The 26,339-nt window shown below is 42.8% G+C and overlaps 2 protein-coding genes across 2 annotated transcripts in view; one reads left to right on the forward strand and one right to left on the reverse strand.

Annotated features, from left to right (window-relative positions):
* LOC139913931 (ankyrin repeat domain-containing protein SOWAHC-like) overlaps positions 1 to 26,339 on the reverse strand; it is a 469,713-nt gene that overhangs the window by 323,195 nt on the left and 120,179 nt on the right. The window lies entirely within an intron of this gene.
* Positions 22 to 24,406, forward strand: prkx (protein kinase X-linked). The gene is made up of 8 exons (XM_071902099.2): positions 22 to 755; positions 6,605 to 6,773; positions 9,765 to 10,028; positions 13,105 to 13,224; positions 17,716 to 17,811; positions 19,667 to 19,724; positions 22,272 to 22,349; positions 23,606 to 24,406. The coding sequence occupies exons 1-8, from the start codon at positions 599 to 601 to the stop codon at positions 23,729 to 23,731; spliced, it is 1,068 nt and encodes a 355-aa protein (XP_071758200.1). The 5' UTR covers positions 22 to 598; the 3' UTR covers positions 23,732 to 24,406.

Below are 26,339 nucleotides of genomic sequence, written 5' to 3' on the forward strand. Positions count from 1 at the left end.
GGACAGAAGGGAGAACCGCTGGGTGAGGCTTGTTGCGGCAGCTAAGGAAGGAATGGGGAAAAGGTGCCAGCTTGAGTCAGAAAAGGGATGGGACTCATCGAGTTAGCGAGGTGTTGAAATTGCCTTTCATTTCGGACTAACCAGCCTTTTTTTTAGGAGCTGTTCGTATGTCGCTATCCTTTCATAACTCCAATGGTGCTGTGTGTCTCCTATTAGCTAACCATGGATGGTTAGCTGCTAACCGAGCTAGCTAACGCTACATGCCAGTGCAGTGCACCTGCCACCAACAAGCATTGGTTTAGCCTCTTTGTTTCACTAATGTCGGAAGCTGAATTATTGTGTGTTAGTTAAATAAGTGCACTTGTTATAGTAAACGTTAGCTGCTTTTGCTGGTCAGTATTGACAATGTGTAACGCCTCAGCCACCACGGTCCGAAAACAACTCTTGCGCTGCCAAAGCTAGACAAAGAAGATGAACTACCGTTAGCTTACTCTCTCTGCGTCCAAAAATGCATGTGTTGCAAACCAATGATATCTGTAGGCGTCCTGTTGGATAATCACAACCCCAAATAGTCAGCTAGTCTCGCAAAGAAGAAGAAATGGCCTCCTCCAAAGCAAAGGTTGGAGTCAACAATGAGACCAACTCCCTCAAAGAAAGTAAAAGCAACGCCAGCAATTCTGTGATGTCAGCTGGAGAAGCATCACCAAATAACCGGATATATTCCCTGGATGACCTGGAGACCATTGCCACAGTGGGTGAGTTGCAAGGAACATGTATATTTGAACTGCCCTACTACTACTACTACTACTACTACTACTACTACTACTACTACATAAAGCGCTAATGCAGCATGGTCCCCAAGGTAAATATATAAATTGACACATACACAGCTTGAATTGAATGCCTTTTCTAGCCCCAATATGTTCTGTTCTCTCTGGACTGATGGGACTGAATGTCAAGCCAAAATCCTTTCAAAAATAGGGCATGATAATATTTGATATTGCCTTCCACACCTCATACAATTTAAGGCCTATTCCCAATCATTAGGATTCACTTTTCAGTTCGGCATACATTCAATCCAGCAAGCAGCCGTTATCTCAATAAAATTTCAACGTGTATAACTGTTTCGCCTGATATTCCCACAGTCTTCTCCCACCAAAATGCACCATGGAGGCTGATGGTAAGCAGTGTGAACCAATTCTAAAAGTTGAGATTTTATTGAAACTAAGTGCTGCTTGATGGATTATCCATATGAAAATTTACCAGAAAACCCTAACCATTTGAAAAAGGTCCTAAGTTTTGTTGGAAGAGTTGTGTACATTTGCCAGTAAGCAAGGCAGCATTAAATTGAAAGACTTTTAAGTGAGGTTTGGCATTATGTACACTCATTACAAGAAAATGTAACACATAAGGCTAGTCCTTTCCGTGCTTGGCAACGACAAGCCCTTAAACGAAGTTAGTCAACAATTCTAATTACCCAGTTGACAAAAGTTTGAGTCATACCTACATCATGGGGTTAGGCAAGAAATTACTCATGTCAAAACAGTGTTCTCCCTCACTATTTTGTGCGCAGTTCAGTCTCTACCAACAGCTTATATTATTATGTAGACCTGTGTAATAGCTTGTCAATATCCTATCAGATAGCAAAGGCTTGAGACTCTATTTCATATGGAAGTTTTCCATATGTCTTCACTCTTTCATAACTCAACTGCAGTGACATTGGTATGCTTCACTCCTTATCCTATAGTTCAGCCAGTGACCTAAGTGCCTATGAAAGAATATAAATAGATATCCAGTTTAATCAGGCACTGGGTAAACTTTGATGGCCACATGACGCCTCGTCAACTGGACCAAGGATTACCGCTTTCAAGAGCAATGCAGCTCTCATTGGAAGAGAAGTTCTTTCTATTCAGTGTGGTCGAGTGGTTTTAAAACTCCTCATGTCCATGTCCAGGTCTGTCCCATGGATCTCAGTTGCATGGTAGCTGTCCTAAGGGAATTTCGGAGACTCGGCCGAAAATGAGCCTCAACGCTCCAATTAATAGTTTATAAGCTTACCCCTAAACCCGTCTACCCGGTCTTCACCTCAGTCCTCCACATCAAAAGAACAATGCTTTTATTGCAGTCAACATGAATCACTTGTATATTGGCCTGTCTGTGTGTTGCGTTTAGGCTGTCTGATCATAATAGGCCAGACGTTGAAGGAATTGATATCAGAAACCAATGAGAGATGATAAGGCCTGTCTTGAGTATACCATCTTAATAGGGTCTTTTTTGTAGAATGATTCAACATGTATTCTGATTTATGTTAGCATGCTGCGTACTTTGTGGACGACATCTAGCACAATAATATGCATTAGGCTACATGCAGGCAACAAGGCCCGAGCTTAATGTCTGTCAGGGAGGTGTGCAGCAGGGAATGGTATTCATCCCATGCTGTTGGGAGAAAGCTCGAAGCTTATGAGCCCCGCATAAAAATCCAATTTGCCAAGCCATTTTGTCTGATGAGAGGGATTTGCTGCCTAAAACAAATCAGCTAAAGCTCTTTATCTGCCCGCTGTTGTTTAATTGTCATTGAAATCATGAGGCAACTCTCTTGCGCCATTAGATTTATTCGCTACTATCACATGCTGTGGTAGCCTATATGACCAGAGGAAAATACCACTGTAGGACAACTGCATAGTGCCACACTGACCCTACCGCAATCCTATCAGAACAAATCGAAATTGCAGTTGTTGCCAGGAAGCATATTCATTCGCAATATCTGCAGCTTTTACATACTTTGAGGGATTTGTGCATCTGGCTATTGTCAATCTGTTACTTAAAAGAGTTGCATCCTGCCAGTAAAACAGGAATTTCAAGAATCACATGAAGTGCAGTCAGTGTGTGTGTTTTTTTTCTCAGCCCCAAAAACAGAGCAGGTGGAAGAAGAAAAGAGTCGCGCTGACCCAGTTTCTGCAGAGCGAACTGTTTGTCACATTACCTTGTGAAATCAACCGGCCATTTCTGGGCTCAATCTCACTGTTGCCTTTGCAGCCTCTGAATCTGCTACAAGACTTCTGACTGACTGTAGGTTGAGTGTAGGTTACCTGTATGTTGGCGGTGATGATGTCACCTCTTACCTGAATACCCCATACATGCCTCACACGTGTTGAGAAATTTGCACAAAGCAAGCCTTGTGCGGCGGAGGGACTGTTTGTCCCGGGTGAAACATTACACCGGTTCAGCAGCTTCTCATGCTGTCAGGCAGTCAGGGGGCAGATACCTGACAGCTCTTCCTATCTCATCATCTAAAACAAAGGCCGCTTCCACTCGTGTTTTACTGCTGTCACGCGAAAGCCTCGTAACTCCAGTTTTGGTGATTGCCATATGTTATCTTCAATTTAAGCTTCATGGATTGAAAAAACTCTACAGCCCTCTGGCTTATGAAACCAGGGTGTCTGCAGGTGCTGAATTCATATGTTATGTTATCTAAATTCAGTGCTTGAGAAGGTCTTGAATACAGTTAAATATAGTAGTTTAAGCCTTACCTTCAGTTTCAGAGGTCTTAAAAACTTGGTTTTCTTGGTGCACTGCTTTACCAGCGGGAAATCAGCCCTGTTAAGCAGACCTATACTCTCATAGGTCTAGAGTTGATTTCATTTTCTTGTTTATTCCAGTTGCAAAATTGGCCTCATATTTCATTCTAACTGGCATTAAAAGGCCTTAAAAGGGCTTGAATGTAACTTGATGAAACTCGCAGACATCCAAAAGCGTTTGATGATCTGAAAAATGCACAGTAATCAAGGCAGGTTTTCTTAGTTCCTGAAAAGTTGACATTTTGGAGATGCGAGGTTTTCACTCGACAGCAACAATTTACTGCCATCCCTGTGTTGCCATGACGACACTCACAGGGCTGAAACAAAGGATCTTTGCAGGTAAAGCCAAGCAACAAGACGGACAAAATTTCATTAGGAAGTTGCGCCATCAGAGTTTTGCATCTGACTCAGACTGGCTGTTCTGTCACATGTTGTCATCAGCCTTTTATTCTCTTCCCTATTGCTTATAACGCAACATGACAGAGGAATGAAATGACAAACTCTTCCCTAGGAAAGAAAGCAACAAGAACTAGAAGGGCACTCGGAGAGCGCAGACCTCCACCAAGGTTCGTGCTATTATTGCTTGTTCGTGAGTTGGATCCGGATCCGCTCCAAAATTTAATGGGTTCTTCCTTGGCCCATGCTACACCCTTCCACGAAGTTTCATGAAAATCGGGCCGGTAGTTTTTCCGTAATCCTGCTAACAGACAAACAAACAAACAAACGGCACCGAAAACATAACCTCCTTGGCGGAGGTAACCATGGATGCCAGAGGAGGGCGAGGCCACAGAAATTGTAGTCACTCTAGCTGAAGGCTATATAAAATTAAACCATAGCTTTCATTCTCAATTTTATGGATTTTTTCTTTCCAAGCGCATGTAAACCAGATGATAACAGTATTTTCTACAGGTTGGCAGGTTACTTAGGCCGGCGTGGGAGTTGCTGTGTATGAATTTATTTTTTTTTCCCCTGTTCAGTCTATTCAAATAATGGTGGACTTGAAGTTGTTTTTTTAGTTGTATGTGTATATGTCTAAGGAAGCAATATTTTGGCTGCGTTTTTATTGACATTTCATTTAAACCCCATTTCCACCTGGTATTAAAATCCGATCTGTATCTGGATGTCTTATCTGGCTAAGGAAAAACGCATGTTAAGGTGTAAATGCGCACAGCAGGCATTACAATCGGAATGCGATCGGGTGTGCCAGAGCGCCTCCGGATGTGATCGGATCTCAGCCAGGTGGAAATGCAATCCGTGTTCACTATTTGTTAAAAAAGTCCCGCCCATGGGGTAGAAATGTCACGACTCGCTCTGAGGTTTGCCTTCGCTTTGCTTCACCAACCGACTCCAGCACACTCTTCATCGGCTCCTTTCCCTCATCCGTAGTGAAGGAGTCACTGTGGTAGTGCTCACAGCAGCTGCAAACACTGCATCAAATACATCCCATCGTCGTTTCTGTTGCCTCCTATGAAAGAGTTGTAAAAGACGACCATTTCGTTTCGAGTCGGAACTGCAAGTCACGTGACGCCCTGGGTCCCTAAAAGACTTTTTCCCATAGACAGCCCATAGAAAAGAAACACCTGGCTTTTGTGCAACTATTTGCACACTCAAATAAACGTGTTGCTGTGACACCAAACCAACCCTGAATATCCCCAATGATAATACAAATTAACTGATTTCTTTCATTAGCAAAACTTGCATTTAAGTTGCATAATAAATGCAATCCCATCTTCATAGACAGTTCACATATGATTCCACCATTTGTTCCCGGAGAGCTTTAATGTAATTTGATTATAGTCAAATGTTCTGAGGTGTACCCACCTTTGATCCAGTGTGCTTCAATCCAATAACTTCAATCCATGGGTACAACAGAATAATAATGGCTACAAGCAATACTATCTTTACATGGAGGCAACACAGCATGTTCATTGACATGGCCTATGTGGTCTAGATGTGTGGCTTTGGGCAAGTTAGGCAGAAAGTAGTCACAAACAAGACTTTCAGCAATGTATGAACGTATTCTTGTAAGACCGGCTTGTCTAGTTAAAAACACTTTTGGTAACAAAAAATGATATTTGTGACTAGTAAAAACATGAACTGAAATGCTAGTAAAATCTGTGAGGATTGTTTCACAAATAGCCTGAGACAAAATATAATATAGATATACTGTACATTGGACATATTTTTTGGCTGAGGAGAGGAAACAGTCTAAGGGAATCGAGCACTGAGAGACCAGGCTATACAAAGTTAAGACAAGCTCCTAGTTTTTAAAGAGCAGGGGTCACAGCAGAGGTTCAGATGAGACAGAACAGTACATTTTATTGGCTCCGCGCAGGTTGAGGATGGATGGATGAACTTTTGATAGCTCAACTCCACCGAGGGGCAGGAGATCTCTGTGGAAAGCAGCACAAGTTTGAACAAAAGAGCGAAGTATTTGCAAAAGCAAGGGCAAAAACTACACCGATGTATAATAAGCTGTTACGGGGGAGAGTTACAATGTTCAGTTGATTTTCAATATAAGGTAAGGCACTGTGGATATAAGGCTTTGCAATTAGAACAGGCCAAAAATAAGAACATGTGAGCTTCAAAGTACACGACTCGCTTACTTGCAAGTATGTAAGAATGGCTTCATTTAATGTATATGTACAATATGTAAGATTAACAGATGGAGATGCATTACTCATGCCTGACAGGCTGCTTTGATTTATAATGTGACATTCTTAAATAGCAATGGATAAATATATACACTGAATTACAGGTGGAAATGGTTAGACCGAGGGTGAGATCAAAATCATCAGTCAAGCAATAACCACAGCAGAGTGGAGAGACGGAGCACACACTGCTAAAATAATAATGATAATGATGAAAGTGCATATAGCTTGTGAGTGCTGTGTGGTGTTCTGACACTGGGTCTCTGGTTAAACAGAAAAAAATAGAAATGTGGCAGCTTGTGTTTATCCTGTCTACTGTGGATGCCTATCATGACGGCTAATCATCACTTCCTCGCCCGTCTCCCACCTCCTCAGGCACGGGGACCTTTGGCCGAGTCTTCCTGGTCAAGGACAAGAAGAGCAGGGCCTTCTACGCCCTCAAGCAGATGAAGATCCCCGACGTGATCCGACTGAAGCAGGAGCAGCACGTCCACAACGAGAAGGAGGTGCTGACAGAGGTCAACCACCCCTTCCTCATCCGATTGTGAGTCCCCCCTCCCCCGGTGTTTCCCACAAGCACCTTGAAGAAGTAGACAACTCGGGGGTGTGTGTGTGTGTGTGGGGGTGGGGGTGGGGGGGGGGGGGTCATACTCCCCTGGGTGAAACTTGAATGAACAAGCTTTGTTTTAGTGTCTTCTTGTGCTCCTGACACCTTGATTCCATTCAAAATACAGAGTTCATCTAAAAAACGGCACGATTTACTGTACCTGCCAGATTATCTGATTAGGTTAGAAGAAACTTTACTGATAACCGGGGGGACAGTGGGTCATTGCAACAGCCAAAAATAGGACATAGATAAGAATAGAACAAATAGAGTACTGGACATAATGCTACAGGTAATCACAACAAAAACAGAGAATAATGCATCAAAAAATAAATACAGCATGTTTGTTGACAGATTTACAAGTTAGCAGAGGTTTGCAGTTTACTGATCTACAATTTGCAGCATACTGTATATACAGCATATATACAGGATGTGCAAAATGTAAACTGACTCTCCACATTATTAAATGTTGTTAGGTATTCACCATATCTAATTTACAGATGGAGAAAACATATATAGAAATCTTTCTATTCATGTAAATTTGCATCAATAGCTGTTTTCATGATCAGATATTTACAGATGGAGGTAGAAAACAAACAGTAAATGTAGTGCTGAAACGATTTGTCAAGTAATCAATTAGTTGATTGTCAGAAAATGTGTCGATTTAAAATTTTGATAATCGATCGTTTTAGTCATTTATCAAGTAAAAATACCAAAAATTTGCTGGTTACAGCTTCACAAATCCTAAGATTTGCTGCTTTTCTCCATTTCATATCATTATAAAAAGGAATATTTTAGGGGTTTTTTGGCTGCTGGTTAGAGTAAGTGAGCAATTTTAAGACATCACTTGGGCTAAATGATTAATCGATTAATCAAAAAATTAATCGATAGGGTAAACAATAATGAAAATAATCGTTAGTTGCAGCCTTAGGTAGAATGACACAGTCTACCTCAGACTATGAGAAGCAGAGTATTACTTTCACATTTATGAAACACTTCTACAAACACTTGTGCACTTGTGAAGAGCGATTGCATCACATTGCAACCTTCTTGGGTTTCCCGGAATGATCGATTCAACCGTAACCTTGCTAAAGATGAGTGTCTCGCCACCCATTACCGATCTTTCACATGTCGTGGCACAGAATTATCCTGGACTGCTCAGAATGAAGTCTTGAACTAATGGAGCGTGTAAAAAATTGCTAGGTGTTGGCGTGGTTTGCATGCCACTGCGTCTTGCCAGCGTCCAAGGTCAAAACATTGCATTTTTTTGCATATTCAGCATTTGAATGCGGAGGTGTCGGCGGCTGCATTCAAATTGATTGTTGTGGGAGACCCAAGAAGGCTGTGATGCAATCGCTCTTCCCCATGATGACAGCAAACGTCATTCAGCCTTCCGTTTATACTTGCATGTATACTGTATATATGGAAGTATTTTACACATACATATTCAAGTGTTTCATAAATTTATGAGTATTTAGTAGTTTGCATGTGTGAGTATTTCGTGTATAACAGCCAAGTTTGAAGTCCTACATGGGCTTTCATATCAGACAACTGGAGTTACAAATGTAACCTATACTGATAATTGGAACACAATATGTAACAACTAAACTGACTGACGCACCTTAACTGTGATTTCATTTCAATATACCGTGACCTGTCATTGGTTATTGTTTATTTAATTGTCCTAGCCAGTTGGCAGCATTGCATGTCAACTCGAGTCAGATTGGCAAGTAAGGGCGTCGCACACATGTTCACCTCATTAGTGTTGGGGAATTTTATACATCTGTGTGATCACACTGTGAGCAGCTTGGTTGATGGGTCTCTCCATTCTGCTGTGGTATTGCATGGTTAACATCGCTAGCTAGCAAGCGCTAATTAGGTAACATTAATCCAGAATAAACAGAAAAAACGAATAAAATCACTTCAACAATGGATGCAACCGTTCTCCAAGCACCAGTCGTTTTTGAGACGTTTATTCCTGTAGTCTTTCAAATAAGAGCTTGGAATGGACTTCTTGTCCATTTTGCACTTGACAGGCGGAAGATGAAACAAAATGGCAACGACTAAAAAGTGCTGTCCAACACACCGTTACAAACACGTGAGCAGTGTGGATCATAGAATCATAAGTTTCACATTTGCTTTCACAGTAGTGGGCTCTGTCAGATTGGATGAGACGCAATAGGAGAAAAGCTCCTTCTGCACTGGCACGATTTAAAAAAGAAACAAAGTGTAGAGATAGATAGGTCTGTTTGATGTGCGACTACACGGCTCCTAACACCAATACGGTGGTCGGATTCAGGGGAATTGCATTGCATTAAAAACAAAAAATTACCGGCTGGAAAAGAGTCAGTAATCTGCTATCTGGCCAGCCGCCCGCACTTATGGAAAACACTGGTGCCCCCTCCATCTTCATCAGTGGCAATGCTCTCTTGCTTTTATTTCTCTAAAGTGCCTTTGCAGCTGAAGTAGTTGTTGCTTACTGCTCCAAACCACACTGGGTAAAAAAGACTATGAGAATGATACATACTCTCATTGTATCAGTTTTTATGTTTAACTGTCAGACAGCGGTTTTAGACAGTTTTACCCTCTAATGGATATGTAGGACAGTTGTGAATTGGTATAACAAATTTTGAAGTAAACCATGGCTTGCAATGATCGTTCTGTTCTGTCTCACATGGCAATTAATGAAACACCTCTAGATCCCAGTCTTTATTTTACATTCCCTAATTGTAGCATTTCACCCGCTCTGTGGCAGTTTTGATACGGCTGACAAATAATGGCGGCGCACACACTAAGCTGAGTAAATACACACGCACTCAGGTGTAGACACGGGTCTCCAAACAAATATTTAAAAAGAGGCGACTTGTTCAAATTTAACCGGCTGCGTGTGGTTTTTTTTGGGGCCCGTGCGTCCTGTTTGTTGTCCCTCAGGTTTTGGACCCACCACGACGAGCGCTTTCTGTACATGCTGATGGACTATGTGCCGGGCGGTGAGCTGTTCAGCTACCTGCGCAGCCGCGGGCGCTTCAGCAACGCCACAGGCCTCTTCTACACCACCGAGATTGTATGCGCCATCGAGTACCTCCACTCCAAAGAGATCGTCTACCGCGACCTGAAGCCGGAGAACATCCTGCTGGACGGCGAGGGCCACATCCGCCTCACCGACTTTGGCTTCGCTAAGAAGCTCACCGACAGGTGATAAAAAAAATTATAAATATCCCTTTTCAAAACACAGTTACAAAGCGATTTATAAAGGAGTGAAAATAACTAAAAACAGATCAAATTGACAGCGAAAGCAGTAAAAGCAAGGTAAGAGATATACAAGCAAGGCAAGAACCATAAAAAGCACATAAAAAACAATTAATGAAAGGTAATTACATAAAATTACGTCTACAAAAATGAGTTTTAAGAAGTGATTATAAAACAGATGATACAGATGTAGCAGCCTGAGCTCCTCAGGCAGGTCCATTCAAAGTGTAGGAGGCCTGATGTTTGTTTTTTGTATAGACAGCCAATAAGAACCTCTTGTCCCCAGGCTGTGATCTTGTTCATATGGGATTTAAAAGCTCCTCTGCCTCAAAAGTATATATAAAATCTTAAAATCAGTTCTGAAACTACTGTAAAGATGCTATATATATATATATATATATATATGTAGTAGAAAAATTGCCTGTTTTGGGATGAATTTTCATTGTCTTTGCTTTCTCCCAGCAAAGTGGGGGGTGCCGCTACTGAATGACAGTTAGGGAAACACTGGTCTTTGCTCATGCTGTTTGATGCTTGAGTGATTGCTAGTTGCAAGCGAATGACAAAGCAGCTGTCAGCTCATGTGTCAGAGCTTATACTGTACATTTCCTCTTGGGTTGTGCTAAGCAGGCTATACTTAGATTTAACTTGTTTCAGTAAAATATGGGTTTTTAACTTGTACTTGGAATCAAACTTGGAAAAGATACAATTACATTATATACAGAAATTAACTTCTACATACAGTACAGGGCCTGTGAAATGCTTGCATGTCTCATCTAGTATCCACATTTTTCCCTCTCTCCTTTAAAGAATAACTCCGGCCATTTTGGACCCAGTCCCTGTTTTCCCACCTTTGGGAAATGAATGCAAGAAGAAGTAAAAAGCCTTTCACAGCAGTACTCTGCCCTCCACTTAGAGTTAGCTTCACCCTCAAGCTCTTGTTATTCCCCGGTCGTGGAAGTGCTGTTACATTTTCTGGGATGAAAGTTGCTCTCAATATTTAATTTAGTTTGACAAATTATCCAGTGACTTGATTCACTTTTTAAATAGTTGACATAAAGTTTACACCACTTTGGAGCAAATGCTGTGCTGGACAAGGACAAAGAGCTGTCCTGCTCTGTGGTGTGTGTGTGTGTGTGTGGTACATGTATGGATGCACACGCGTCCGATCAGATACAAATCAGACCTGTTAAGAAAGAAAGACAGAAAAACTTGAATACCCGTCACAGAAACTCATTTCATCCTCATCCAGCTGTGCCCAACCCTACTCCCCTCCTGTAAATTTGGAAGGGTGGATTGCTGTGCGATATGAATACTGTCGCTGATCGCATGGCCAACGGGCTTTTGTTCAGTGTCCTTGAAAAGCTCATATTCTCCTAGAGGGGAATTTGAGGGAATCCTCCCGATCCCAAGACACCAGTTGTGTCGTGACTCAAGGACAAACTTCTCAGATTGATGTCATTTAGTTTGAATTAGATATACAGTGAGCCGGGCCTCCCGGCGACCCCGGCAGAATTGAAAAGATGTACTCGAGAAGAGGCGGCTCCGTATCTGCAGTGCAGCCTCGGTACCGCAGTGTTTCTCGCAAGCGTTTCGCCGAGTGCAATGTTGACCCCCGCTGACATGTAAACATAATGGAGTAAGATTACATTTTCCCCCAGACTGGGAGAGCAAAACAGATGGGGAGTAGATACCTCTCTGATGTGCAAGTGACCCACTTATATAAATGGAGGGCAGCGGAATTGCCTGGGATGGGATGCAGCAATAGGAAGACAACTGCCTCGTTGCCACCGGCACTCCTGTATCTTCTATGGGCTACGTGATGGAGTGTCACCACAGTAGAGCCCTCCCCGTGCTGCCACAGTGCCCCCTGCTGGCCGACACGATCATTAACTCATTAACTGTGATGCCCTGTATGATGACAGACGATGCCCTGAAGAATAACAATGCATGTGTCTTATTTCCGCTGTTGCCGATGCGTTTGTCCATTAGCTGGAAACGTCCCGACGGTTATTCCCCCGAGATCAGGAGCCTCCTCATCCTCCGACAGGCCCCCATCATTTCCATACAAATTACCGTCGCCATGGCAACTGGCCGAAAGAGGTCATTACCCAGGTGATATCGGTGACAGACGATGAAAAGCCCGGCGCCAGGCCGAGTGCTCTTCATCAGAGGACGAGTGGCTTTCACAGAGAACATGGTTAGTGTTTGTTACACATGCACAGTGCGTCAGTCAGCCGCTCTGCCAAGCAGGAGGATGTGTCACTTGGAAATAACAGTGAGAGGCATAATCTGCTTTATACAGTACTTCCTGTTATTGTTCTCGGTTGCCAGGCACCATTCACTCACTGTTCGATACTTCTATTTGGAGCGACTCCACTCTCCTTCATTACTCGTTCATTCCGCGGCTGCCCGGCCGGTGCTACCTAACAGCTCGAGATCTATTACTCCTGTATCCACACAGAAGCCCCGTATCCTTGTAGTACTACAGCGGATGACACAGCCAGGTCGGATGGCACGGGCGGATCACTTTACCTAAGGGTGTTGTCTGCCCCGTGTAACAGGAGTCTCCCCTTTTACACATTGTGTAGAATGTGCAGACATATACGGACTAAGCGGAGGGGAAGCAGAGCCTATCACTTACCACCAGTCAAACAACAGTGGCCACTGAGCACGCTAACAGACTGAGAATGTGGGTGATGGGTGCACTGGTGTCAGACACCAGTGCTAAAAGTCACGTAATGTGATGTGGGCAGCCTATGTAAACAGTGATGATGGGGCACTATAGGGCTAGAACAGAACTATAGTGAAAATGTCAATATTGGTAAAATTCCCCATCAGCAATGCCTCAAAACTCATAAATGGATGGATGTGATAAATGGATGTGGCCTTAAAACATGCTCACACAATGAATGCAAATAGTAATGAACCTTGCGTGTAGGTGAGGACTGCTTTGATTAAGGACTTGGCTTTATCAGCATGAGATGAATGTTAAGACTCCCTCTGTTTCACTCCTCTTCACCAGGACCTGGACACTTTGCGGCACTCCTGAGTACCTCGCTCCCGAAGTCATCCAAAGCAAAGGCCACGGCCGAGCGGTGGACTGGTGGGCCTTGGGCATCCTCATCTTCGAGATGCTGGCTGGGTAAGTGCTAGTAGCCTCCGCCCCATTTTAAACACAAGGGGGCACTCTCCTCCACAAGAGCAGGCTGTGGCAAAGCAGCACAGGACAAGCACTCTGTACAGAAGTAGCAAAGAGCAATTAGGTTTGAGGGTTAAAGCCACAAACAGTTCACCTCAACAAATGCGGTGGCATGGAAAGTAACAGGCTGGCATCTGCTGCTGTGCCCAAGTAGCGTCTCTGGGAAGTCTGTAAAGTCTGAGAGATCAAAGAAATGCCACCAGAAAGAATTTCTCATGAGTTCTATAACCACACACACACGCACACACAGGTGAGTCACAAACTGAATTCTCATGGGAAAAATCCCCCTGACATAAAACGCTTTCAACCATTTCTCATCAGCACAACCTAATGCTGTTTAAGATAATCTATCAAATCAGTTGGAAGGATTGATTGATTAGACAGAACTCAGTGAGGTTTACAGAGTGGTGGCAGCGCCTGACAGATAAGAGAATTAAACAGCGGAAAACACTTTGTACATGCAACACGGGAAGCGCTGTTCAATTAATTGCGCCACTGTTACTGTCTCAGTGTGGGAAATCTATTCATTGTGCGCCCGCTGGATATTGCGGGAGGCCGCCACAAATGAATCTCTGAATGGGAATCACTGGTTTAGATGGAGAACAAACAACGTTGATCCCCTTTAGAAGGCACCACGGTTAATTCCACTGTTCTCCATTGTCTTTGATGAATAATAATAATGTCTTTGTGTTGTTGCCATTCTGAGAAATTGGCTGGTGATTGATTTTTAAAATTGACTGAAAAGTTTTAGGGAGAATCCAGTTGTGAGTCCAGCTGAATTGTTTGTGCCAATGATCAGTATCTTTTATTCATATCTTTGAACATTTTCATACAAGTGTGCAGCGTTTCCCCCAGAATTTTAGGGTCAGGGTGGAAAATCCTCTGAAACAGCATTTAGACCATGGAACACTAAAACCGTCCGTTGAAAATCCGATAATACAACAATAGATGATAATAATAATAAAACATATTCATGCATACTGGAATATGTGGAATCTGATCCAAATGTCACATCAGTTCAGGTTAATGGCTTCCCATAGACAACCAGTGTAATATTGTTACATTTTACAATAAATATGTAATCAATCAAACAGCATCATATCTATCATATCAGAGGTGGACGACGTTGGTATCCAATTTTTAATAAAAGGCCAATATGAACGTCATATGTTGACATAACCTTGATTGGCACATGGCTAACCACATGAATATGGAAAACTCTCTGCAGTCGTCCTGAAATGTCAAGTATGGCCCTCTCTGCACGTGAGCCTGACCTCCCCTTGGCCCTCTCATCTCCCAGTTTTTTAATGCAGTCCTAGGAAAAGTTGCGCGGCCTCGAGTATGTGGAAGGAATGCGACCTTCTCTGAGCGTTCGTGCTTTGAAGTGTTGCTGTCCTGGCAGAGACCGGGCGCCGCGCCGCCCTCAGCACTTCACCAGACTCGTCCCAGGAGGGGCACTCTAAGGCCCCCCTAGACAAAGAGCTCCCTTCATCGCATGGCTCACCTAAAAAAAAAAAGAGAAAAAAAACTCCTTACCGTCGCATAGCTGTTTAGTCAAAGGTCCCGCTGCAAGAATGTAACGGCTGCTTCCGAAAAGTTAATGGTGGCCGGTCCTCCTCTTCTGCGGTGAAGCACAAGTCGGAAAAACATCCAGTAAAGGGTCCTGGCCCATCATGGTGATGATGTGACCTCTGCAGCCCATACGTGTGTGTGCGTGTGTGTGTGTGTGTCTGAATGAAAGAGAGAGTGAAAGAGAATGAGATTGGGTCTTCCTGTCCATAATCCTACCTTAAGGGGCAGTTTTCTCATCTTAATGGAAACCAACCATCCTGTGTGTGTGTGGCTGTGTGTGTGTGTGTGTGTGTGTGTGTGTGAGTGAAGCTGTACAGACATGGTGGTATAAGTCTGCCTCCTACTCCTCTCTCTGAGAACCTGCCTCCTATACTTGACTTAACTCCACCTGATGATGATCTGCTTGGATGTTTAACCAGATCAACATGATCGCAAATTAAAACAAATCCTAGGGCAAAGATGCATTAAGGAAAGCCAGGCTGGTTTCTTGCGGTTCCAGTCCACCTGCCTTTGGTTAGAACCTCCTCACCTAACTCCCCGTGGCCTTGGAGTTTGGCTCTGGGTCAGTTTCATTTTTAATTATTAAAAAAAGTTACATCAAAAAGTATTTTAATGTCAAAAGGAATCCCAGTATAGAATTTTAATTGTGTGTCTATCCCCGGACTCAATTTTCCCGGATTGACTGAATTAAAATGAAATTGACCCTTTTCTGATCTCCTCACCTCTCCTCGCCTCCCCGGCCAGCCCTCGTCCACCTCAGTTTGGTGGAGCATCAGCCCGATGATTAAAGATGGAGATCCTGGAGGAAATGCCCCATCCTATTACTGAAGTCTTTCACCCAGGAAGTCGAGGAGTCACGGAGTTGAGGGTAGTTTAGGTTTGGGACCTAAGTTTACTAGTAGTTCTGTTTCCTGTATCATTTTCAATAGCTTTTAGAGGCGGTGTGAATGCATGCAAAATCAGTGGAAGGAGATGAATGCAAGATGGATGCAACTTCGCTCTAGGTGATGAGGCGAAGAGGTGTTTGCTCCAGTCGAAATGTTTCAACCTGAGACAGAAATTTGCCTGACACAGTAAAGCGAAAGCCACTAAACTTCAAGTAGGACTCTAAATTTCTCCCTCCCATCTAGTGTTTACAGCGGGAAAGATGTCCATTGGGTATTTGTGGCCAGTAACAATGATCAGTGACCAATGGCATCTGACCAAAAAGTTCATAAAAGCTAGACTCCCTAAGGAAGACATTGGTGGTACTGCTGATAAGCCTGGTGCAAAAGGATTAAAATGTAGCAGGATAAAATGAAAATATAATGCTGAAGCACAGTTTCAAGAAGTCAAGCGATTAAACTCATGCGAGTAAATTGAGTCTGAACATAGGGTTGATAGGGTTGAAAATTAGCATGGGCATTGTCACACCTAATTGGTTTAGAGCAGTTATTTTGAACCCCGGAGTGGTTTACCCCGTAGTTGGGTTTGTTTGGCCATATGAGAACACAGCAGTTGCACTCCAAAGTGCAAGACCAGAACAATTGGACCAAGACCTTGCAGAGTGGGAGGTTTCTGCACAAAGCACTGTTGGGGGTCCTCACCTCATCTGCCTTACTGCAAAACACCGGACTCCCTCCTTTCCTCTCCTTTCTCCTCGCTGCGTTCAGTGAATCTCCTCAAAATCTCCCCCTGCTATTGTCATTACATCTCAGCAACTAGCAGCATGTGAAATGCCAGACTATAACCACAGCCTTGCCAACATGCCTCCCTCACTAGGGTTAGGCCGATATGGAGCCAATATCAGTGTCGTCCACCTCTGATATGATGCAGTTTGACTTCATATTTATTGTAGAATTGATCAATACTACACTGGTTGTCTATGAGAAGAGTTTTAATGTCCCATGGTTTACATGTTGTTTCAGAGGCTTTTCACTCCCTGACAAGAATACAATTCTGGGGGAAAACACTGAATACTTGTTTTTTGTTGCTGTTTTTTGTATGAAAATGGTCAAATTTAAGTATTTTGAATATTGGCAGAACATATCAGCAGTTTCAGTCCAAAATATATCTGTATCAGCCTTCAAAAACTCATATTGGTTGAATCCTGTGTACCAACGTTTGAGTACAGGGCATGCACCATTGATTGAAGCTTGAGTGTTGTCAGAAAACGGTTGTATCTTGTCGTTCTCCCCCCTTTTTGCCACAATGACCCAGATTCCCCAGCTATGACAGCATCAGCTTTAGATCCTCGCTGGAAATTTAAAAAAAACAAAACACTGGAGTCTGTGGTGCACACCCAGCCCCCAGACGCCCCTATCCCACAGTCTCCTGACTCTGGAGGTTTTGACTGGGAAGGCAAGCGGCGTGTGACAAACTGGTGCGATTATTCGCCTGTCTGCTCCATGCGTAATGCATTTAGGGCCGGTCCCATTATGTAATTTGTGGGTAATGACTTGTCCAGGCCGGAGCAGAGGGGAGAACAGGAGCACTGGGAAAGCATTCAGCTCAAACCCTGCGCTCAATGGAGTGCAGCGGCAGCAGAAGGCCCGTGGGTGGTAGAAACGCGCGCACGCACGCACACCGAATGGTCAAAGTAGCAGCGCACAAAGGCTGTTAGGCTTGCATCCTCACAGAAACGCCAACTTGTCAGAGGCCCACAATCGCAACAATGACCTCTCCACATGCTTCAAAGCACTCATCTATTGTTCATTCACCTGCCGTTTCACTTAACGCGGCCCGTATTCCTCTTACCTGCTTTACCGGCTCCTTGCGTCATGCTGTTTTCTCGCACAGCACGAGTTGCATTTACGCTCCATGCCAGTACGAGCAGAGCTTAAGAAGGGCATGTCAGCGATGACATTGTGTTTCTCTCAACAGGTACCCGCCATTTTTTGATGACAATCCATTTGGCATCTATCAAAAGATCCTGGCCGGAAAGCTGGAATTCCCACGGCATCTGGATTTCTACGTAAAGTAAGCTCAGGGCAGAGGGCCAGGGTCAAATAACACATGCCAAGAGTGTGTGTGTGTGTGTGTGTGTGTGTGTGTGTGTGTGTGTGTGTGTGTGTATTTTTATTTTTGTGGCTTTTATGTCCTTGCATGTACTTGAATCCCTATCTTTAGCAGCATTTGTGTTAATTGAAAACCAAAACATGGCCTGTAGTTGGACATGTTCATGAGCTGCGACCAGCGAGGGAATTATTGGCTCCCTATTGAGGGGTATTGAACACCACCCAACCCCACCCCCCCAGCATTCAAATGACTATTTCAGGGTAATACTTCAAACAATTGTGGGAGCCATAGTGGCTGTAGATGGGGTCTTTAAGTGCCGCGGCGTCCCTTTAACTGTGGGGTCAATGAGCTCCCTGGAGCTAAAGAGTCGGTTCAGGTGGACCTGCGGCCGGTAATGACACACCCAGCTGATTTGGACTCGTTCCCCCCACCGGTCACACCGCCCATTAAACCAGCTGGAGGGCGCAGGAATGTGCTAGATTACAGGCTCAGCGCACTCCGTATGTGTGTGTGTGTGTGTGTGTGTGTGTGTGTGTGTGTGAGTGAGTGTCTACGCACTCACTCAATCAGTCCTGACACTGGCCCAGGAGAGGCCAGACACACACTGCTTCCCCCTGATAATTCAGCGAACCTAAAGCTTCCCACTGTTAAGCCATCTATCTTCTGGCCAGCAGACAGAGGGATTTTTAATATTTCCACCATTTATATCACTCTTACACAGTCCCACGTCACACCATCCCATCCATCAAGAAGTGAAAGCCCAGGCGAAGTACTGCAGGCAAAGTGCTCCGTCTCGAGCAGCGGCTGCCGCACAGCATAGACAATGAGACGGGCCTTAGATGTATCCCAGTATGACCCCAGTCGTAACAGACTTGTAAGGCATTAGTCATAAAATTAGCCGATAGTTAAGGAGTCGGTGGACAGTTGACCTCGCGTTGACCCGACCTCTCCCTCCATTTCCTGTCTTCACTCTCCATTACCTCCCTTTTCCTTAGCAACTCATAGACTATATGGTATGGAGGCTTATTGTGTAATTCTGGGGATTTATTTGGGGGCGGTGATAGCCTAGAAGTTCAGTCAACTTTCCCTTATCCTTTATAAATAAAGGATACAAAATATTTAAAAAATCCATATAGGCATTTTATTTGTGAGTGTACAGTGTTGACTCTTTTTTCACAGTGAAGCAAAATGGACTTTTAAAACACAACAAATCCACGAAAAGGCATAAATACAAATATTTTCCTATCAGGCTGATTAAAATCATATTTTCCCGTGAAATATCACTCCAAAGGGCCTGTCTTTGAGCGTAGGAAGGATTTCGACAAAAAAATGAAAAATAGCTGACTGTCAACATCCAGCCAGTGTATTTATGAGGCTGTCAGCAGCTCGTCGGATGTGAGATATGGCACCTTTATCGAAAGCTCTCCGTTCGTCAGCAGGTATCGCATTTCATCCGAAAACGTACACTCTGCCATTTTAGGACTCCTGTGAATCATCCCCGTTCCCCTCATCGCAAGCCCGCGTCATATGCACATCTTTATAGTCTTAGAAAGTTCCTATCTGCAAAAAAAAAAAAAAAGTGCTCGCTTTCTTCAATTAAAAGATTGTCAAAGGGACACAACTCACTTAGCCAGCCCTCGTCCCCTTTTACAGGCTATCGGGCTACCCTCGCTGTGAGCGCATCCGTCATCTTGACAGTGCTGAGAGGACCTTTTGCTGTTATTTTTTTCCCCCTCCAAAGCCTGCACTTTTCAGCGATATACAGTGTTTGATCCACGGACTGACTTCTTTTGTCCTCTTTTTTTTTTCTTCCCAGAGACCTGATCAAGAAATTTCTCGTCATTGACCGAGCCAGACGGCTAGGCAACATGAAGGTGAGTTGATAAGAGTTCTCGACCACCCCCACCCCCACTCCTCTCCACGTGGCAACTCACCGTATTTTGTAGTTTGACGTCACCGGTCTGAGAACCACGACGGGACAGGAAAGGGCCTACGGTGCGACTGCACCTCTGCATTTGTTTCCAATTAGTAAAATACAGAGGGAAAGTTACAGGAGAGGTTGTTGAGTCTGTCAGACGCTTCCAACGGGATGGATGCAAAACGTCTGCGCATGATTATGTTTGTAATACGTCTGATGTGTAATCTAAATATTGTTACTCCCTGATGAAGAAGTCCTTACTCTTCCCAACAGGATGAAATTACTTTTTACTGAAACACAGTTGCGCAAGTGGAGTTTGGCAGAGGGCCTGTGTCTTACTGTGCAGGAAGCTACCACAAATCTCACATAAATAGCTCCAAACAGAAAGCCCAATAAGCAACTTAGCAGCAATACCTCCTCTAAGCTAGCAGCCAATTTGACCCCGCACTAACCTCAACTTTTCCAGTCAATGGCCCCCAACTGCTGCTTCATGTGCAATGACGCTCACTCAGTAAAGCGATATGTTATTTCTCTGGAGTGAATGAATCTCCTCGACACCCCCGTATCGAGTTTGCCCCCTGATTATGACAGGGGGATTAGGAAAAACCGCCGTCACCTCGGATAAATCTGCTACATTTTTCAAGCGGTTCAAGCTAAAACCTCCCCAACGGCAACGCCGCAGCACCTAAACGGAGCAGAGCATCTGAAATGTGGAAGTAAAGCATTTTGACTAATTTCACTGTGTACAGCCTCGGGAATTTGAGGGACATTTTTTTCTACCCAGCGATCGCCTGGAAGAATTACAGAGTGGAAAATTGCTAAGTGTGTACATTTTACATGTCTGCGAGCCTGCCATTTTCATCACTCATCAATGGGAGTAAGTATTCCCATTTTAAACTGAAGGACTGGAGCGTTTCAATTAACATTACTCAAAAGGAGTGGGAGAACGAGAGCCGCTCTCAATAAAACAAATACTAGCCTAAGCCAAGTGATTAACTCGACATAATCCCAGATAAGATGATATTGATTTGTGGCTGCCAATATTCCTCCACAGAACACAGTCATGTTGCTAATTCACACAACACTGACGGTGCTGCGCAATCACAAGCGTTCTGTCCAAACTGACTTTTCTCTTTGTTTCATTAATTGTATATTCAAGGGAATCAAAGGTAAACCAGATAAGGGAATAGGGAAATGCTGTTTTTGTTTTGGTCTTGTTAGTCCAATTGATTTCTCCAAAGTAGGTTTAATGCCAGTGTTAGTGTCACATGTCCAGCTGATGCAATGTTAAAATGTGGTATTGCATCAGAGTTACAAGATTCTAGGTTTAGATCGCTATGGTTTTTGAAGAACAATTTTGGATTGAAGGTGCCAGTAGTCAATATTTTTGGCAATGTTCAGTATCTTTAAATTTATTAATAAAATGTGTATGTAGTATTCAGTGTTTCCCCCAGAATTGTATTCTTGTCAGGGAGGAAAAGCCTCTGAAACAGCATTCAGACCATCATGGGACACTAAAACTCTCCATTGAAAGCCAGACTAATGAAATCCTTTTAGGTGGATTAGCAGGTCCTTAAAGGGTAACTTCGGTATTTTTCAACCTGGACCCTATTTTCCCAACTTTTTGTGTCTAAGTGACTAAAGTGACTAAACAATTTTTGAAATTGGTCCAGTTTTGAGCGACATCGCTTCAGCCGGCAGCCGTGAAACGAGCTGCAATGTAATCTGACGGGGCAAATCGCACCGTCAATGTACGTCCACTTAAAGTGCTTGTTTTTGCCACTGACAGGCTCAGATTGTTATTATAAGTGTCTGACAACATTATGGAAAGGACCCTACAGAGAAATGAAACGTTTTTCTTTACCTTTCGCTTGATCCAGTCTGTGTGTAACCAAGTCTCGCGAGAGTTGAGTTGTTGCAGGAAGTTACACACAGACCGGATCAAGCGAAAGGTAAAGAAAAACGTTTCATTTCTCTGTAGGGTCCTTTCCATAATGTTGTCAGACACTTATAATGGTGCGATTTGCCCCGTCAGATTACATTGCAGCTCGTTTCACGGCTGCCGGCGATGCGATCTCGCTCAATACTGGACCAATTTCAAAAATTGTTGTCCCCTTTAGTCACTTAGACACAAAAAGATGGGAAAATAGGGTCCAGGTTGAAAAATACCTAAGTTACCCTTTAAGGCAGGGTTTTATTGCAGGTTTTAACAGACTGTTGAGTAAAATCCTCCCACAGCAAACCGGAATGATTTTTCTGGTCAGAAATCTGACATAAAAATAATAAAAACATGCTGTGGTCAGGCAGCGAATACTGACAGGCAACACTGACAGGAACACTGATATATCAGCAAACCTACAACACTCACATGTCAGAAGTCATATAGAGGATGTTAGGTCACTCCAATGAAAGAAAATTGAGTTCAAAAATTGTGTCCATTGACGCCAAAGTGTACGCCTACATTGTACTATATGTTTTTATACAATTTCGCTTTCTGTTTCAGAATGGGGCGGATGATGTGAAAAAGCACCGGTGGTTCAAGACGATTGACTGGGACGCAGTTCCTCTGAGAAAACTGAAGGTGAGCGGTGTTATTCGCCATTTCATTAACATTCGCTTTTCATCTATGCTTATTTTACTCTCTCGTACTATTGGGGTCCAGAGGACAAAGGCTCTTTAGCATTTCTGACATTCCGTCTACATCTGCTTCACATTCATTTGCAATTCATGTTTTACTCATCTCAAGGCTTAAAAATCTCTTGTTAATCTGTCTCTTCCCGTTTATCTACATAAATAATTGAACTGGATTTTAATAACAAAAAACACTATGGGGTTCCTAGGTGTGGAAAGTCTAGAAAAGTATGAAAATTGATTAAATGAAATTCATTTTGGCATTTCCAGGTCTTGAAATGTTTGGGAGTTACAGTGTGGGAGTTCTGTCCCCATGCACATATGACTACCCATTTGATATAGTTGTAAACCTACTATCATTTCTTAAATCCTAATATTTGTAAGGGAATAATAGTCCTCAGATATAGATGTGGCCTAGACTAGTTGGCAGCCATATTATCCAGCCACTATCAGCATACATCATATTGAATACCAACCATAATCTTCAATAGGTTTGGAAAAAGTATGGAATTCTGAAATGGAAAATGTGTAGGAACCCTATTGATATATTCTTTTGTCCAAAGCCTTACTGTACTTAATACATTTTTTTTTAGCATGAATTGTCCCAGTGGGAACCAAACCCCTAATCCTGGCAGTTTTATTGCCATGCTCTACGAATTGAGCCATACAATAGGTGAATCAATAGCTTTCACCATGTCACTCTATTTCAGGAAAAGCGTAGATGTAGCTTATATTTTTTCAACTTGGTGTAGAGCTGCAATGTGTACATTTTAGGAGGAAATTTGACTCTTTGTACCGTCTTAAAGTTGGATATATCTTATGAAGTAATCACTGAAGTGCCAAGGAACTCCATTTGATGCTAAAAAGCAGCTTTTCCACTCCATCGGTTCTGCAAAGAAGCATCTTGTGGGCTTACCGTTCACTTTCCTTCTTAAGTTTACTTCTTTACTTGTGCTGGGACAAGAACATTCTAAGCATAGAAACTTAGAAAAGGACTAATCATTTACATAATTATTTACAAATGCTTAGAATGTTCTTGTCCCAGGACATTCTAAGCATTTGCAAATGATTATTCAATGAGTCCTTTTCTTCTTCCCAAAAGCACAAAACGGTAGCAAATTGAACACATCCCGACATCAAGCATTTGCTTTGTATTGTTGAAGAATGGCATTTGAACTTGTACTTTGTGTTGTGATGTCTCCACAGCCACCCATAGTTCCTAAAGTTTCCCACGATGGCGACACCTCCAACTTCGACGTCTATCCCGAGGACGACTGGAAGAAAGACGCCCCCGTGCCTCAAAAGGACCTGGAGATCTTCAAGGACTTCTGAACACTGAACTTGGACAGTTGGCATATTTATTGGTCGAATATTATCTACATTGATAGAAATCATTTTAAAGTGATTTTACTGTTACAGGTACCTATCGTGAAGAAAACGCTTATTACCAATGGCGAGGGGTTCACATTTTAGGAATGAGAATGGCTCCCTTCTAATGAACTCTAAAGAAAATGGTTGATGCTGTGACATCAAATATCATAATACAAATGCATCAAGATGTTTTGGGATTTTTTTCATTTTTTTTCTCCATATTTTTATTTATCTTTCTTAAGTCAAACCTTTGCTGTTTTTATTTGTTTTTGTTTTTTTATCATGTACTTTCTCTGAGCCTGCTCATATTATGCAAAAAAATATGGTTCCTTTGAAACCAAATGACTGTTACTTTCTATGTTTGAAAAATAGAGCAATCAGGTCTTTTTTTATATTATCATGTTTTATATTTTGTCTCAGCTGAGAAGTTATTTTGGAAATTTTTTGGGGAAAACAAATGCTTAAAAATGCTGTTTATTCATATTTAAATGTGTATAGATTGACTCCAGACTACATGCTGCCTGGTAGTTTGTATCGGGCTGTGCTGAGTAGCTGGTAATGACTGGTGCGTAATGCTTTGTCCCTCAAAGCTTTGTAATTGTCAGCTGGCCAGTAGTCATTAAAATGGGGGTTTTTAGACTCTTTGCAATGAGCTAATATGTACTCATTAGTCAGCCGTTTTATTGAAAACCCAAGACCAGTAGCACTTGTAAAAAGGTGCCTTACATCACAGTTTGACGGGCATGATGTCTTGACATTGTAAAAAGTTCACTTGAAATTGTGCTGTGTTCAGCTATCGACACACAGCACAGGCGGTACTAATGAAAGCCGTGCTGTTAAAACCTTTGACTCTTAGTATATGTGACATAGTGTGGTAGAGATGGGACTGAATTCGCTGTTATGTTTTTCCCCCTGTTACGGTAAACTTTTTGCCTCAACTCTAGGATGGGTTTTCATTCACGGGATCATTCACAGCCAAAGTACTTTGTTACGCTCGCCGCCGTACGGTCACATCTGTTCTCACAAATGAGCAACTGATTTTTCCCAAGACAGTTTCTGCACATAAAGATGGATCATCGCCATCGTTCTCATGCCTTTGAAGCAAAGTCGTGTACGGTAGAGAGCCAGGGACGTGAGGCCCTGAATGTTTGTCTTTTCACGCAGTAGAATAACAGTACAGTTGGCCTATTCAGTATTCATTGGCATTTCATTTAACAGTGTAGGGTTAGACCAATATATAAATGTGCTGATATATTTGGACGATGTTGGTCTTTCAAATCAAAATCAGATATTGGCCTGTCAATGTTATTACCTGCCAATAAAATGGAGGTGAGGGTATGATTTTACTCGACAGTCTTAGAGACTGTCGAGTAAAATCATACCCTCACCTAAGCTGCAATGAAACCTGCCTCACCCTGCCTTAAAGAACTGCTCACCCACCTAAAACTATTCATTAGTCTGGCTTTCAGTGGAGAGTTTTAGTGTCCCACGATGGTCTAAATGCTGTTTCAGACGCTTCTTCACCCTGGCAAGTATACAATTCTGGGAGAAACACAGAAAACGTGTCATTTTTGGGGAAACGCCCAATATGTACATATCGGTCGAACCCTAGTGTCGTCTATTTACCAACAAAGAGTGTGATCATTACTGACTGAAGATACCCTTTGTGGCATTAATGGACTCCAAACAAGGGGTTTCCAGCTACTGAAGTGTGAATTTCACAGGTATAATTCACATCCGCATCTCCCTCCTGCAGCGAACAGAATATGTATGGACATTAGTAAACCGTATTAGACGTTCCATTCAATAGCAGCCCTTTGTCTCCCTCTTTAGATCTCAGTTTTATAGAGTAGAATTAAAATGATTGCTACTCTTAACAATGCCTATAATACCACACACCACTTTGTATTTAATGCTTTCTGGTGAATAGAGGAACTTGGAGTGCACTCAGTATGGAGCTTGTCCATTTAGTGCAATTTTTTATACAATGCATGTATTGTCTGTAACCCCCCCCTCCACTCCCAACCCTCTTTTTTGTGGCATTAATTGTCTCACCCAGGAATATATTTTATAATCCTGAACCTTTGCCTTTAAAAAAAAAAAAAGTTGTGCTCGATTGTTTCTTTTTTTTTTGGTAGGAACAATCATACATCATTTTCTACCCAATACATAATAATGCCTTTTAATGTCACTCCCTTTATAACTTAAATTACAGAACTTAAAGCAATGGCAAGTGTTTGTAAAAAGGGTAAAAACAACCCCGAGCTTTGGAGGTGTTTCGACGAACGGACGCAACGAGGAATAAACATGTTCTCTCTTCTCTTATGCTCTTGTCCTGCCTGGTGTTTTTCTTGTCCTCCTCAGTCACTCGTATTCCCAAGTGACTCTCAATCGGCTGCACTCGAGGTGCGTTCTGAAGGTCAGCCAATGGCCTGTTTACTCCGGCAAGGGTTCATTTCCAAAATGGAAATATGGCATTTGGGAAATGAACTCTTCATTTTGGTGTCTTTAAAGCTGCGCTAGGCAAGATTTTTGTGTAAAAATGCAGTTGTTTTATCAGCCGGAAATC

This window comes from Centroberyx gerrardi, chromosome 21 (genome assembly GCF_048128805.1).
Source record: "Centroberyx gerrardi isolate f3 chromosome 21, fCenGer3.hap1.cur.20231027, whole genome shotgun sequence".
Taxonomy (NCBI): Eukaryota; Metazoa; Chordata; class Actinopteri; order Beryciformes; family Berycidae; genus Centroberyx; species Centroberyx gerrardi.